A 14,407-nucleotide genomic window follows, 5' to 3' on the forward strand; every position below is an offset into this window, starting at 1 on the left:
GGGTAAGCTTAAGGCCGTAACGCCTTGAAAAGATCCAAATTTAGTTCTTAAGAAATAAGGACTAGGGAGGAGAGAGAAGGAGAGATCCACTGGCTACAAAGAAGACAGAATCAAAAGAACTTCGATGAACATAAATTCAGTTAAGATTTCTTGTTTCAAGTAATAAAAGTCAAGTCAATTCTAGAGTTACCTAGGCATGACCTTCTCACTTATCAGGATTAATTCACCAAGTCTACTGAATCTTTGCCAAATATCTGAAGTGTTCTAATTTGTAAAAGGGACAAACTTCTCTCAAGATCATTAGAATGCCAACTTCCTCTGTCCCTTCTCTACAACCTCCTTAGAATTGCTATTCACTGGTTTCTGGAACCCTGAATGGCCCACCTAATCCTGATTCCCTATAGAGAGCCTTCCAGTGTTGAATGGCAGCTACTATGTGTCCTAAGTCTTCTGTTTCCAGATATCCATTCCAGCACTACTTTCAACCATTTCATGATAAGGTTTCCAGACCCTCTAAGAACCTAGTAACCGTCTTCTGGTAGTGCTCCGGTGCACTGCTGTCCTTTGAAAAGGGGCACTCGGGATAATACACACGCCAGTTGAGACTTCATCAACGCAGAGGGTAGTAATAGTGAGACTCTGAATCCCCTTGCTTCAGATTCCTTTATTTCTTCTAGTGTAACTTGAGGCTGAATTCACAATCTTAGGAACCCACCACACTGCAGTCTAATATTGATCCCAATGTCAACTAAAAGCAGGGTAACTGTAATGTATCCTCCAGATGTGCTATTAATTCTGCAGGGACAGCAGCCATAAACCAGGACTCTCACACAGTGGGAGGGTAATGCTACCTAGAGTCCATAAGGTCTCCTTTAGTTTAGCTTCATAAAAGCCTAGCTTTATACATACCCTCTGCTGAACAGCTGAGTTTTTTTTAAGGGCAGAACTTCATATCTTTCCAATTATATTTTCTTATTAGCTTCCTTTTCATATTTTAGTCTACTTTGGAACACCAATTGTTATCCAAAATCTTGATGACTCCTTATGTTCATTTAAAACAGACAAAAATAATGGCAGAACAACCAAAGCACAAACCTACATTTCTTAATTTCAAGACAATCTTGATAAAGTCCTAATGAATCTGGCCATTCCCAGAGCTTATGTGATAGGGCCTAGCCTACATAATACAGTTAGCCTACATAATACATAATACATAATACAGTTAGCCTACATTATCTCAAACTAAAAATGTTGAAAACAGAAGCAAAATCATCTAATTTACAGTAAGTCAATACAGAAATCAATTCTCCCAAGTGGGGATCAGATCATTAAATCTAGAAAATCTAGACAAAACATACATGGCCTCAATAACTCACCTATTCATATGTCAAATAACCTAGTCTACATGTAGCCTTATTCTGAAGTTTAAATTTATGTAGGTGATATCAAGCGAACTGCTTCGTGACCACTATTTCTAGTGCTAAAAATCACAGAGAGAACAAAGATAAAACAGATCGAAAGTATAAATTTTTCTTTTTTTTTTTTTAAAGGGAAGGAAGAGAGACAGTATGTTTTGAAAAGTTTATTTACTTGAGAGCGCACGTGTGCACACGAGGGGCAGAGGGAGAGGGACAAACTGACTCTGTGCTGAGCACAACGCCTAACGTGGGGCTCGATCCCACAACCCTGGGATCAAGACCTGAGCCAAAATCAAGAGTTGGGACACTTAACTGACTGAACCACCCAGGTGCTTCTAAATTTTTTTCTTTTTAAAAAACCTCATCTTCGGGGCACCTGGGTGGCTCAGCAGGTTAAGCCTCTGCCTTCGGCTCCGGTCATGATCTCAGGATCCTGGGATCGAACCCTGCATCGGGCTCTCTGCTCAGTGGGGAGCTTGCTTCCCCCCTCTCTCTGCCTGCCTCTCTGCCTACCTGAGATCTCTGTCAAAAAAAAAAGAAAAAAAAAATCCTTATAAAGAAACAAAAAAAAAAACCAAAAAACCCCTCATCTTCATTCTCTAAAGTCTTGGCATAGCAAATATTTCTGGTTTAATTTTTATCATCTGATGAATATGAAGTTCAGTGGCTTCAAGTAGTGGAATTAAGGTGAGGATGTAAGTTTATGTAAATGAAACGTGAGTAAAAGATACACAGTCTGCCCATAGTTAAGCATGAAAAAAAAATGAGAAAAAGGATCATGAGTTGTATTAAATATGAAAAGACACTATTTGAGTTTTTTAGTTGGGTTTTTAAAATGTATTTGCTGTTTCTGTGTTCCTAATAAATGGTTTAACATCAATTTTTTCACATTTCAGTTCTTGCAAACAATGACTTCAACAGGGGAAGCATGCCTCCCTGGAGAGGAGGGAGGAGGAAGGTAGACGGGCCCAAACATGTGGAGCTTGGAAGACACATTCAGTACTCAGTTTTGTAACACAGACCACGTTCAGTCCACAGAGGACACTAAGTCAAGTCTGAAGCAAAGGGTGAGAAGCAGTGGTGGGTAAGGTTAAAACAGGCTGAGCAAAGATGAGCCTAAAGGAGGTTTGCAGAGCAGGATAGTAAAAGTAAATAGGCTCCATTGTCTGATTAAAAAAGACTGGCTTGGGGCACCTGGGTGGCTCAGTGGGTTGGGCCTCTGTCTTCAGCTCAGGTCATGATCTCAGAGTCCTGGGATAGAGCCCCGCATCAGGCTCTCTGCTTAGCAGGGAGCCTGCTTCCCCGTGCCTCTCTGCCTACTTGTAATCTCTGTCAAATAAATAAAAATCTTTGGGACGCCTGGGTGGCTCAGTTGGTTAAGCCGCTGCCTCCGGCTCAGGTCATGATCCTAGGGTCCTGGGATCGAGTCCTGCATCGGGCTCCTTGCTGAGTGAGGAGCCTGCTTCTCTCTCTGCCTCTGCCTGACGCCCTGCCTGCTTGTGTTCTCCCACACTCTCTCTCTCTCTCTGACAAATAAATAAATAAATAAATAAATATTCTAGTTAATTAATTAATTAATTAAAATCTTTAAAAAATAAAAAAATTAAAAAATACTGCCTCCTAACATGAGCATTTGGTGTTTTTATTGGAAGAACTTGCTCACCTCCGTGCAGAAGCACCGCTCGGCAGTTGGTGGACACGGCGGCCTTGGCGTCACTTTCAGATAGCCCAAACAGTAGTCCTCTGGTGGGGCCATTAAAGCTTTCAACATAGCGTCAGCCAAGGACAGGGGGCTACCAGAAACCCAACTGCCAACCCCGCTCCCCTGGCCACACCAAGAGGGATTTTCACTCTCTAGTAGTTCTAGCCTGAATGCAATGGGCATCTGTGAAGAGACTGAATCTAAGCTTTTATGATATAGAGTCCCTTCTTCCCCTTTTTCTATTTCACCCTTAACACAGGAAACAACAAAAGGATGAAGCTCTCTACAATGTATGTAATTTATTTTTGAAATTTTACATTGGTAAACTCACAGTAAAAGGTTAAAAAAAACCCTTAAACTATAATACCACATCAACTTCCAAATTTCCTACATTTCAACAGCTTCCAACTCAGAAAAGGATACAAGTTTGCCACATCGTATGGGCCTCTTATTTCTAAAGGCTAAAATAAAGTGAACAAAAAAAGACAGGAGAGAAGTTATTCATAGTATTTCAATGATTTCATTTGCAGTAAATTAATAGGATGCTTAAATATCCAAAAACTAAAGGAGTTAACCACATCAATTTAAGTCCTTACAATTTTGATGATTTTCTTAAGTTTCCAAGTTTCTAAAAGAACCCTGAAAGCATTCTGTAACAGCATAAAGAAAAAAACTTCACATAAACAAAACGTGTATCCCAGAAGAAATGGGGATACATTTTATTCTCAGCAACCGCAATGGGCACAGGCAATTCAAAATGCAAATATGCAATAAGCATTCATTACATTACTATTAATTTATCCTCTAGAAACACGTTTCAAAGTTTTATAACTTGAAAAGTAAAAACAAAGTACTCACGCCAGACTTACCCTTTCTGCAGCACTAGACAGAATCACATTCTGCCAAAGAGAAAGTGTTCAGTATTAATTTCAGATAAATGAAAAAAAAAAATGGAAAAGTCTTCTAATACAAATAACCAGTTATCACTTGAATAACATTTAAGTTTCTACAAATACCATTCTTCTAAAGATAAGGTAAAGAATCAAAGAGAAAGACCTTAGGATCAAGAGCAGCCTACAAGACAAGAAATACAGTAAGCCTTCCCACTAGATCTTACAAAAGGTGAATTCATTTAAAAAACTACTTGAAAAAGTCCTATAATCTTAATTCAACTAACTGATGACAAACAATTGTTATCCAGACCATTCTTTTCAAAGTAGGTGAACTTCAAATTCCTTATAAAGGGTTTCCACACATCTTCCTCCCCCACCCTGCCATTCTTCTTCCTTTGATATTGCTCCTTCCCTTAGAACTTTCAGGGTTCATTGACATGGGAGAATTTGTTTCCCAGCTTTGAGAACTTGCTGCTTTAGGGAAAAGGAAGCAGTTAAACAATTCCAGTATATTAATAATAAGCATAAACTGCTGGATTTGAAAAACACCTTGAAATTTGGGAACCATACCTTTCCTTTGCAGACCTGCATCAAGTTGAGGGCATTGGAAATTGTGTACCTTCTCATTGTGGAATCTTTGATAGCAGGGCTGTAGATGAGTTCAAAGCCCACGCCTCGGTCAATTGCCTTCACAGGAGAGAAAGGAAATAAACTGTCAAGGAGAAACACACACTGTCCTACTTTCTTTTCACTAAGAATCTCCCTCACCTCCCTCTTCAACCCCGCCTTAGACCTCCCACATGTCAAGGTACAGCCTGAAACAAAGACAGATTCATGCCTGAATGGCACCATCCGCAGGGGAAGGCCGATGTTTGGCTCTATCTGATCAATAGTGGATCTTAGCTGTGGGGAAGCTGACTTTATATAAATAGGAATCATGAGGCAGCTACAGAGAGCAAAGTTGCAGTGGGGTGGCAAATGGGTTATTCCTCCACGAACTATTAAAAGGAAGATGAAGATGTGCTCCCTACACTTCCAGTAAACTGCAAAGAAAACAACAACAAAACTTAATTGGACCTAACAATGTAAGAGACAAAGAAATGAAGAGCTGAAAAATGCTTGAAGAACAGAGGTGGGAAGGCCCCTCAGATGAGTCAATTATTACATATGTTGAATGAAGGAAGTATCGTGTCAAGTGCATGCTAAGAGTCTTATGTGTGTATTTAACCCTAATGACACCTTTATGAGGCACTGTGACAGAGACTGCTAACTGACCCCAGTATCTGTTCTCCCCTTGTCCTTTACTACTAGAGTCCTGAGTTCTGGCTGGGCTCAGGCATGAAAGAAGCCTGGCCTCTAATTAACTATTTCACCCAGCTCACCTCACCAGACAAGCTTAGTCTTTTACATGAGAAAAAGAAACTTCTTTCCTACTTACAGCATTCTTAATAGCTGGGCATCCAGAAGTAAGAAAACAGTCTGGAAGGGGTGGAAACAGAACTGAAATCCACCACCACACTGTCCATCTTTTCTGACGACCAGCTCTGTATCTTCATCCATTCATGACAGGTGTGTGTTCAGCCAACTATGTGTGGGAATGGTGAGCAAACGCTGACATGGTTCCTCCCTTTTCAGAGCTTTTACTCTAAGGGGACTACCAAATAACTACCAAAAACCCTAACACTTCAACTGTGGAAAGTGCTATCAAGAACTTTAAGAGTAGATGATGAAGGAACTGAGTAAACAGGCATTTTCAAAGGGAGGAGTACACGGAAAGGCTCTGGGGTTGGAGGGAGTGTGGGAGCACAGGGAGGAGGTCATGGCTGGGGACAAGAGTGAGGGGGCCCCCTGTGGTGGGAATGGAGGCTAAGGAGGGTGGGAAGGGCCAGCTGCGCCGGTCTTTAGGACTGCAGACACACTGATCTCAGCAGTGGGAAGCAATGAAGGATGCTGGCATGGCAGGGGAAGTCCCTAGTTGGTGGCAGTGCTCTTCTGAACGAACAAAGGAAGGACGGCAGGCACAAACTGGGCAGCACCTGGCAAGTGAGTTTCTATTACCCTCCCGTGTGGCCACAGGAGGTCTACTTCTTAATGTTCACAAGGAATGGAAAAACTGGTCTTCCAGAACTGGCAGCCCACCTTAAACGAACTCAGGTGCACATGGAAGGCCCCTACTTTCCCTCCCTGAACCGAGACTCCCTTTCTCCTATCCCCTAATCCTCCCTTCATTAACTTTTCCTCTTGCCTTAAGGTTCTGAGATTTTACTGTAGAATTCCTTACATACCTGATACTAGTTTAGTTAAAATTTACATGGGATTTTCCATATTGCAACCTCCCCTGACAATTTCTTCCCACCTCTAAACTTTGGGCTTGTGTTGATTATTTCTGGGAATGGTGTCTGTGATAATACTCTTTGTGCCAAAGTTAAATGTGCACCTCGGTCTCCCTGCCTATCTTGTACACAGCTGGAGAGCAGCGTCATGATATTTCTTTGTAAGACAAAACTGCCTTTTATGCAAAAAGTGTTAAATGTATTTATATTCTGAGTAGATAAATAGTAGCTTATAGGAAAGAGGTTATGTAATAATGCTGCTCACCACAGATTATTCATGTAAAAGGAACCAGGATAAAACTGGCGACTTATTCAACAGTTAAACCACAACACTTCCTTTATCCAGATTCTCAACTATTTCTTTGGCTACTTCTCTTACCAAAATTACTAGTTAGTCAAAGAAGCTGACATTTTTTCTTCATCCTGCTATTTGCTGAACTAAAACACAAGGCAGGAGGATGGAGAAGGGGAGAAGATGTGGATGATACACAGACCTGGGGGACCAGGTCATAAAGTACCCCTAACTGTATCTAAAATTTTAACCCCTTCTGGGGATGAGATCAAAATAAAAACTCTCTTTCACAGAGGGAGGGAGCGAAGACAATAATTAGCTTAATTAGTCTTAAAGAAAAATGTTCTGATTTTGCTCTTAGTACATTAATCAAGTTCACTTTTAAACAGCTAAGAAAAGTCTGAGACAGAGAAATTACACATAATGTGCTACTGACGGTTGTGAATATTTCTTTCATAATGCTAAACTTTAAATTTTTCAATGGATAAAATATAGACTCATTACCTGGGCCTGTTTCTAAGGCCATTCTAATGTAAATTGCCTTAAGCTTGTCAAATGATTGTTCTTAACAGCCTCTTCATAAAGCATGACAGTGCCTGCCTGATTGGCTTTTGTTCACATCTCTGACCAAGGTTCTGGAATAGGCAGATGATCAGATTTCTTTACTAATGAGAAGTAACAGTCATAATGACGCTACAAAGGGCAGGTGTGTGATACGTGATCAAGAAAAAACTGGTGGTAAAATTCCAAAAACTAAGCAAAGCTGAAGATGACAGGAAGAAAACAGAGAGTTGATTACCAGGCCAATATACAGATTCTCTGGTAATTTCATAAAAATTCTTTACTGAGTTCAAAAAGATTCAACACCCTCTGGTGTAACATTATTTAAGGTAATTTGTTCATCTAATTCACTAATGAAAGTCACATAAAAAAGCAATAAGAAGTTTTACTTGTATGTCTGCTCCCATCTGCCCCATTCCCACCTCTTATAATTACTTCTATTAATTTGTGTCTTCTTCCAGAGTGTCTTCATACAAACATAAGTAAATATGAATACATATTATTTTTCCTCTTTCTTACCCAAAAGGTAGCATACCATATTCTTGCTCTGACTCGAGGGCTTTTCTATGTCAGCTCCTAACTCCCGAATTCTGTTTTATAGCGGCACAGTATTTCACTGGAGAGATACAGTGGCGTGTAATTAACCATGCCTCCATCAGGAGACTTTGGGCTATTTCAATCTATCTGTAGAATAAACACTCAAGCTGGGTATTACGGGCTGAACTGTGTCTCACCTCCCCACCCACCTGAAAGGTATGGTATGCTAAAGTCCTAACCCTCAGTGCATCAGAATGTGACCTTACTTGGAAACAAGGTTGTTGTAGATGTAATTAGTTAAGATGAGGTCACTGGTCTAAGATACACCCCTGATCCCCAAACTGGGGTCCTTACAACATGACAACCACATAAAGACACAGACACAGAGGCAGAACATACTGTGAGATGAAGCCAGAAGACTGTGGAGTCACACAGCTGCACACCAAGGACCCCCAAAGATTATTTACTGGCAAATCAGAAGCAAAGAAGGGGCAGAGAAGGATTATCCTACAGCTCCTACAGGGAGCGTGATCCCGATGATATCCTGATTTCAGACTTCTAGCCTCCAGGAGCATGAGACAATAAATCACTGTTGTTTTAAGCCACCCAGTTTGTGGTGCTTTGTTTTGGCAGCCCTAGGAAACTAATACACCAGGTCAGAAAGGGAAAGCAGTTGTAATTCGGATGGTTGTTGCTAAATCACCCACTTCCCCATAGGGATCGTTCCAATTTACACTGTTCCAGCAATGTACGAGAATGCCTGCTTTCCCGCAACCTTACGGCAGAGTGTACATCAAACTCTCAGGCTTGTGCCAATCAGTTAGGTGTTTTTCATGTAAATTTTTCCTATAATGAGGAATTTAAGTATCTTTCATTTTTGAGGGCCATTTGTATTTCCTTTCCAGTGAAATGTCTTCACATTCTTAATCCATTTTGGGGGGGCTGTTCATCTGTGCTTTTTAGCTTCTCATTAGCCTTTTAGCTTTGAAATATGTGAAAATATTTTCACCAGTCTTTTAACCGTCTTTCTGTGTTTTTTTGCCACACAAAATTGTTGATACTGGCAAGTTTGCTAGCACTGGTCTAAGCCCTGGACCGATAAAGCACTCAACACATTTAGGTTCACAATATGTGTGATGAAAAATAAAGTTTATAGAGCTCTCACACCCAGCTCAAGTATATATGGCATCATTCCTGGAACAACTTCACTGCTTCAGACACTATTTGCTGGACACTTCTCAGTGGGGACTAATTGGACCATGAAGACAGAAATAGATTATAGTTAAAGGGAGTGCTGAGAGGAAAACATCAGGGAACATAACACATATAAGCACTGAAATAACTCCATAAACTTGAAGTCATTGTTGAATGGCAAGAACACTGGGGAAAAAAAAAAATTAAAGGGAAAAATCAAAGGAAGGTAAAGATATGTGTTGCTAAAAAAATTGTTCTTGAAACCTGAATTCCTAAAGATCATGTTCTAAAATATAAGATTATTCTATGCTTAACAAAGAGTTGTGCTGTAAAGTAATTTTAAATAGCATTTCCCAGTGGGAAATGACAGCAGATTTAAAATCAGAGCTCGAGTACAATTCTGAAGTCAACTTGTGAGAGAAGTGTGAGCCACAAACTACCTGAGTCCGATCTTATCTGCATAATGGAGGTACTTCACATCCACGTGCCCTATGGCTGCTGGGCTGGAGCAGCTGAGAAAGTGCCAAAACCATAAGATAAGTAATGAGAAGTCATCTGACTGTCTAAGAAGACAAGCTGAATTTAACTTTTTGAAATCCAACTATCACATGATGAAGTTGTGATTTCCATACAGGTTAGACTCCAGAAGAGGTCTGTAGGAGATTTTAGAGGGAATTACATAACTGACATTATGGTGCCCCAAGCATGTGTTGAAGATAACTAAGGGGGATGCAAGCTCTAAGTTGTACAAAGGAATGCTCTAGTGTGCTGCTCCAGCTCCTGGGCCACTTTCATGACCCCAGCTGTCGTTGTCTTCTAACTTTACTGAGGAATAACTGACAAATACAACTATACATATTTAAAGTATATAATACAATGATCTGATACACATATACATTGTGGAATGATTACTAAGATCCACACAACTGACATAGTTGAATGCTTCAGGTCTATTCTCAACAACTTTCAAGTACACAACACTGTACTATGAACTACAGTCATGCGAGTACATTAGAGTCTCCAAAGTTATTCTTCTTGTAACTGGAAATTTGTACCCTCCAACCTATCATGCCAACCTTTTGAGGTGATAACTGTCACATGGCTTAAGGCCTCTGGGAAGAAGACTAATGAATTAAGTATTTTAATGTTCCTGCTTTTTACCACCACAAAATAAAGGGATACATTAATCCTTTCTAAATTAAGATCTGTGCCCAATATGGTGATCCTTATAAAGTCAACCTATCAACTTTTCATGGCCAAAGACAAGTTTACTAACAAGTCCAAAGGAGCATGCAAGGACCGGGACCTAAGATTAATTATTACTCTCATTTACCACATTTTCTATCCTTTCATGGTGAACATATTTCCGTATTTTAATGTAAAATCTTACAGCTCCATATCTAGAATAGATATTATTAGATACAAATAATACATACATATCATACAACTCTTACTTACCCTGAACAATAAGCTAGCTACCTCTTATTATATGTTTCCAGCTTACTCTTTCAAATGAAAAAAATGGGTGGTGAATAAATATGGACTTTTGTGCTTCCTGACCAATTCACACCACAGCCTACTTCTACACTAGATGAAGACTAAAAATAATCCTGCACAGCCCTTCCTTCCACTCCATCATCTAGTTTTTATTAAACAACATATGTAAAATGTTCACACCAGATTTTTAAAAAAGCAGACACTGTGTTAAATACTGCATATCCCTCTCACTTGTCAAATTTTTACTTTTCAGAATTCTTAAATTGAAATACATGGGCATTGAGCCAAAAATATCCATCAAACAGCAGTTTTCCTCTACCTACAGATGGAACTGGAGGGTGGGCGGTCCTACTGCCACTGTCCCCACTGCCATCCTCCTCATGCTGCCCCAGTGCCCCACTTCCCTCCATGCCCACACTTCCTGCCAGACCCTGACAGCCAGATAAAGACTGATGACAAGGACGATTTGGCCATGTTCCCCAAGCTGCACCTTGATATGCTAAATTTGACATATATTCATTCGACTGACAAATTCTAAGGAGCATCCATTGCAGGCAAGATTTTGCCGATAATTAAAAAGACCCAGCCCACAGCTGGTACACTCTATAAGCTTACAATCTGGGTTGAACAGTAGGGCACATTCATAAGGAACTAACTGAAAGCCCTTGCCAAAACAGCCATTGAGAAGCCTACCACTGTTGAAGGACATGAGGAGTTATGTGCTGTGCACTGCTGTCCATCTGTTCCATGGACTTGGCCTTAGCATCCCATGCTACTATCTCCTCCCAGTCAAGGGCACAGTACCGTAAGTGGGTTCACTCAGGCAAAGAAGTCTAGAAAATGGCCTTCCTTATTTATTAAGACAAAGAGAGAGGTTAAAAAAAATGTAAGCTGAATAGCAATTTACAGAGTGGCTGCACCACCTAACTGCAGAAATTGGACGGGTAGTTGGAGGCTAGTAAAAAGCCTTCTAGAGACAGAGCTTGCTACCTCTGAAGAGGAACAATATGTGAGGCCAATGAGACTGCCATCATCTCTGGTACTGTATTTGTTTGCGCCTTTTATCACGGGTAGCTGGAGCATCTCAGAGTTCTCTTTTGACAGGGTACCAACCAGAACTTTCCCCATCCTGGGACTGTCGGGTTGAATGGCTTCTCTTTGCTAGCCTGCATTTACCACACTGCACAGGTGAGCTGCTAAAAACAACACAGATCTCCAACCTGAACATGTGATGATTCAGGATTGTTTTTAGGGTTTATTTTTTTAAGTACCAGAAAGAAGACAGGAAACATGATTTGAGCTTAGTAAATACTGTTTTATGTTCAGTAGCACTCTCTGTATTTATCAGAAAAGAGCTGGTTTATAGTTTTCCTCTTACATATACGACTTTAAAATTTTGAGTCCTTTTCAAGTTCTTTAGTAGCATATTTTTAGGGCTGGAACATAAGCCAACTTAAATTTTTCCACACGGATTCAATTTCTGCACACCACATAGATCAATGTTCTCCTTTCACTGTCTCCCCCTACTCTTGGCCTCGAGCCAATTCCTTAGCAGCGGCGACAGCGAAAGAAAGCTCGAGGAAGTTGTGATTCCACAGAGACAGAAGAAGAGGGGAGTTATCGATATTGAAAAAGTGCCTAAGTTTTTAAATTTCCAATTCTGACAGGACAAGGTATGAAATGTGGACTGCCTGTGACACCCTCGGTCTCCTTCGAGAGGAATTCTTGAGAAGGGGAGACAGGTTTGGAAGCTGCTCTTCTGAAACAGCATTCTAACCCTTCTCCAGGACCTGGCTGCCTGCGCAAACAGCTGACCGCCGTGCTGACCCGACAGCCATGGAGGTCAAGCTCTACCACCTTTCTAATGAAGACTGGCAAGAAGGTGTGACAGATGGAAGATAAAGGGTTGGGAGAAACAAGAGAAACTACGTAGAAAGGTAAGGAGAATTCCATTGCAGAGCAGGAACAAAACTTTCCTGAACACATGGCCACCTTCTAAGATTATTATAAAAGTGATCCTGGGCTTTTGCGTCAACCAGCGAGCTTCAGGGTAGATCATCCTGCTTGGACCTCGTCCGCTGGGCGTTCTGCACCCGGCTCCCTCCTCTACACACCCGCCCAAGCTCGCTGGTACCTCAGGAACCCTCTCTGTTTTTTACCCCCTACCTCTTCTTTTCTAGATTGCCCTATCCCCTTACTGTTCAATGCTCAGGCTTTAAGTGTCTGTGATTATGGCTATCCTTATAAGAAATATCCTTCATTAACTCTGACTTCTAAGGTCTTTTAAACACATCTTAATAATTTATTGGATAATTTTTGTTTCAAGTTCCCTTTCTACCTCTAGTCAGCTTTCAAAAATGAAAATCTTCTTTCCTAAACTGCCTATTTATCATCAGCCTTAGGTTTTTCCTTCTAAAGAATACTAGGTCCTTCTGTCCCTTTTCCGGTTCGTTAACGTGGGTTTGTACAGATTCACATAAAAGAGAAAGTACAACACTCACCACATTAATAGGTGGTCTTTTGAAGTAAAATGGTAGTTTCTCTGTTACAGTTATGCAGACTAAATCCACATCTAAATGTGTACAAGCGACCTGTCAAGAAAAAAACAAAAACAAAAACAACAGGTAAAGACGAAAGAAAGAAATGGCACACATTAAGAATGGGAGACATAGTCAAATCTGATTTAAGGAAATATAAATTATATATGGTTCAGTCCACAGGCATCATAATAGTGTTGAAATGTATCTGTCAATGAGTAGCCACTCCTTCACATTCGGTTTGAGTGGTTTAACTGTAACCGAACTGGAGCACAGTGGTATGTCCACGGATCATCTCACCAGACAGAGCTTGGAGACTCTCTAACTCATGGTTGCTACAGAAGGGTGGGATGCTAAGAGAGGCTCAGTTTCTGGAAGGCTACATCAGATTGTTCCAGAAAGTGGTAACTAACTGTTCCGAAATCCAGGAAGAAAAACAAGCCAAAGGAATATGAGCATGGTCCATTTATTCCACAGATTATCTATTTTTCTGCCAGGAACTATCCTAGAACTGTGGCTTCTATCAGACTACTGAGGGGCTAGGATACTAGCATGGCCCTGCTGATGGCATTTTGTTCCAACTAGAAGAGAAATAGTCCACGTAATGGGTGTAATGCATAAGCTGTCTCCATAGAGGGGAAAGATGATAAGCAGCAGGGGGAGGAGGAGGAGATGGAGAAGGAGGGTGGTGGTGGTCAAAGCACAGTTGTTTCAAATCAAATGACGCTGAATGTATTTTTCAACTTCTAAGTTCCCTTTCCTTTGTTCCAATTTTTGTTCTTGCTTATTGATCAGTACTTTGCATTTACCTCCAAAAGAGGTTTGAAATAGCTTTCAAAAAAACGAAACAAAAACATACAAAAGAAAATAGATAAGGAAAACAGAATGAAAAGAAAATCAGAGGAGCAAAATGAAGCTGGGAAAAAATTACGAGCATAAGAGTATATGCCAAAACCACAGCTAGAAGATGCATATCTGGCTCTGATTTGGCCTTTACTTGATTTACAGTGACAGAAAGAATTGTCTGTTTTGTAGTGTACTGAAAACAAGCCTTACTGACAATGCTGGTGTAGACAGGCTTGATGAACAAATTCAAAATGCGAGGTTGGCTATGCTGGCAAACTAACACCAGAGCTCTGGCCAGAGGGGAAGGGCAGAGTAAGGAAGAGGGGTAAAGAGCAGGTCATAATATCCCCCATATGATCAGCTTGGACTTTTAGCAGTGACAGGAATGTCACATCTTGCCTCTCTTCTTCAGAATTCCCACTTTGGTCCCTACCCCCACTCCAGGGCTTTAGGAAGAAGCAAGCAATGATAGAGGCTGCCTGGCTTTAGACGGTCATAGTAACTTAGTAAGCCTGGGAAGTAACACTGTTTTGGCAGAAACACTTGGCTCATAAACAATCTGCCCCATCCCAACTGCTACAGCTGTCCACCTCATAA

General features: G+C 40.7%; 1 protein-coding gene across 6 annotated transcripts in view; it reads right to left on the reverse strand.

Moving 5' to 3' along the window:
- The window catches only part of RPP30 (ribonuclease P/MRP subunit p30), a 30,382-nt gene that overhangs the window by 5,173 nt on the left and 10,802 nt on the right, over nt 1-14,407 (reverse strand). For 3 of the 6 annotated variants that reach the window (XM_045068655.1, XM_045068657.1, XM_045068656.1), the window contains exons 6-11: nt 12,929-13,018; nt 4,584-4,700; nt 3,990-4,019; nt 3,717-3,770; nt 3,544-3,581; nt 3,082-3,161 (exon numbers count right to left, since the gene is read on the reverse strand). In XM_045068655.1, the coding sequence (XP_044924590.1) occupies nt 3,082-3,161; nt 3,544-3,581; nt 3,717-3,770; nt 3,990-4,019; nt 4,584-4,700; nt 12,929-13,018 (409 nt within the window). The remainder of the gene's footprint in view (nt 1-3,081; nt 3,162-3,543; nt 3,582-3,716; nt 3,771-3,989; nt 4,020-4,583; nt 4,701-12,928; nt 13,019-14,407) is intronic. The other 3 variants (XM_004749676.3, XM_013054746.2, XM_004749677.3) reach the window with 1 other exon arrangement.

The sequence above is a fragment of the Mustela putorius genome, unplaced genomic scaffold (assembly GCF_011764305.1).
Source record: "Mustela putorius furo isolate JIRA1106 unplaced genomic scaffold, ASM1176430v1.1 tig00003909_pilon_pilon_pilon, whole genome shotgun sequence".
In the NCBI taxonomy this organism is placed as follows: domain Eukaryota; kingdom Metazoa; phylum Chordata; class Mammalia; order Carnivora; family Mustelidae; genus Mustela; species Mustela putorius.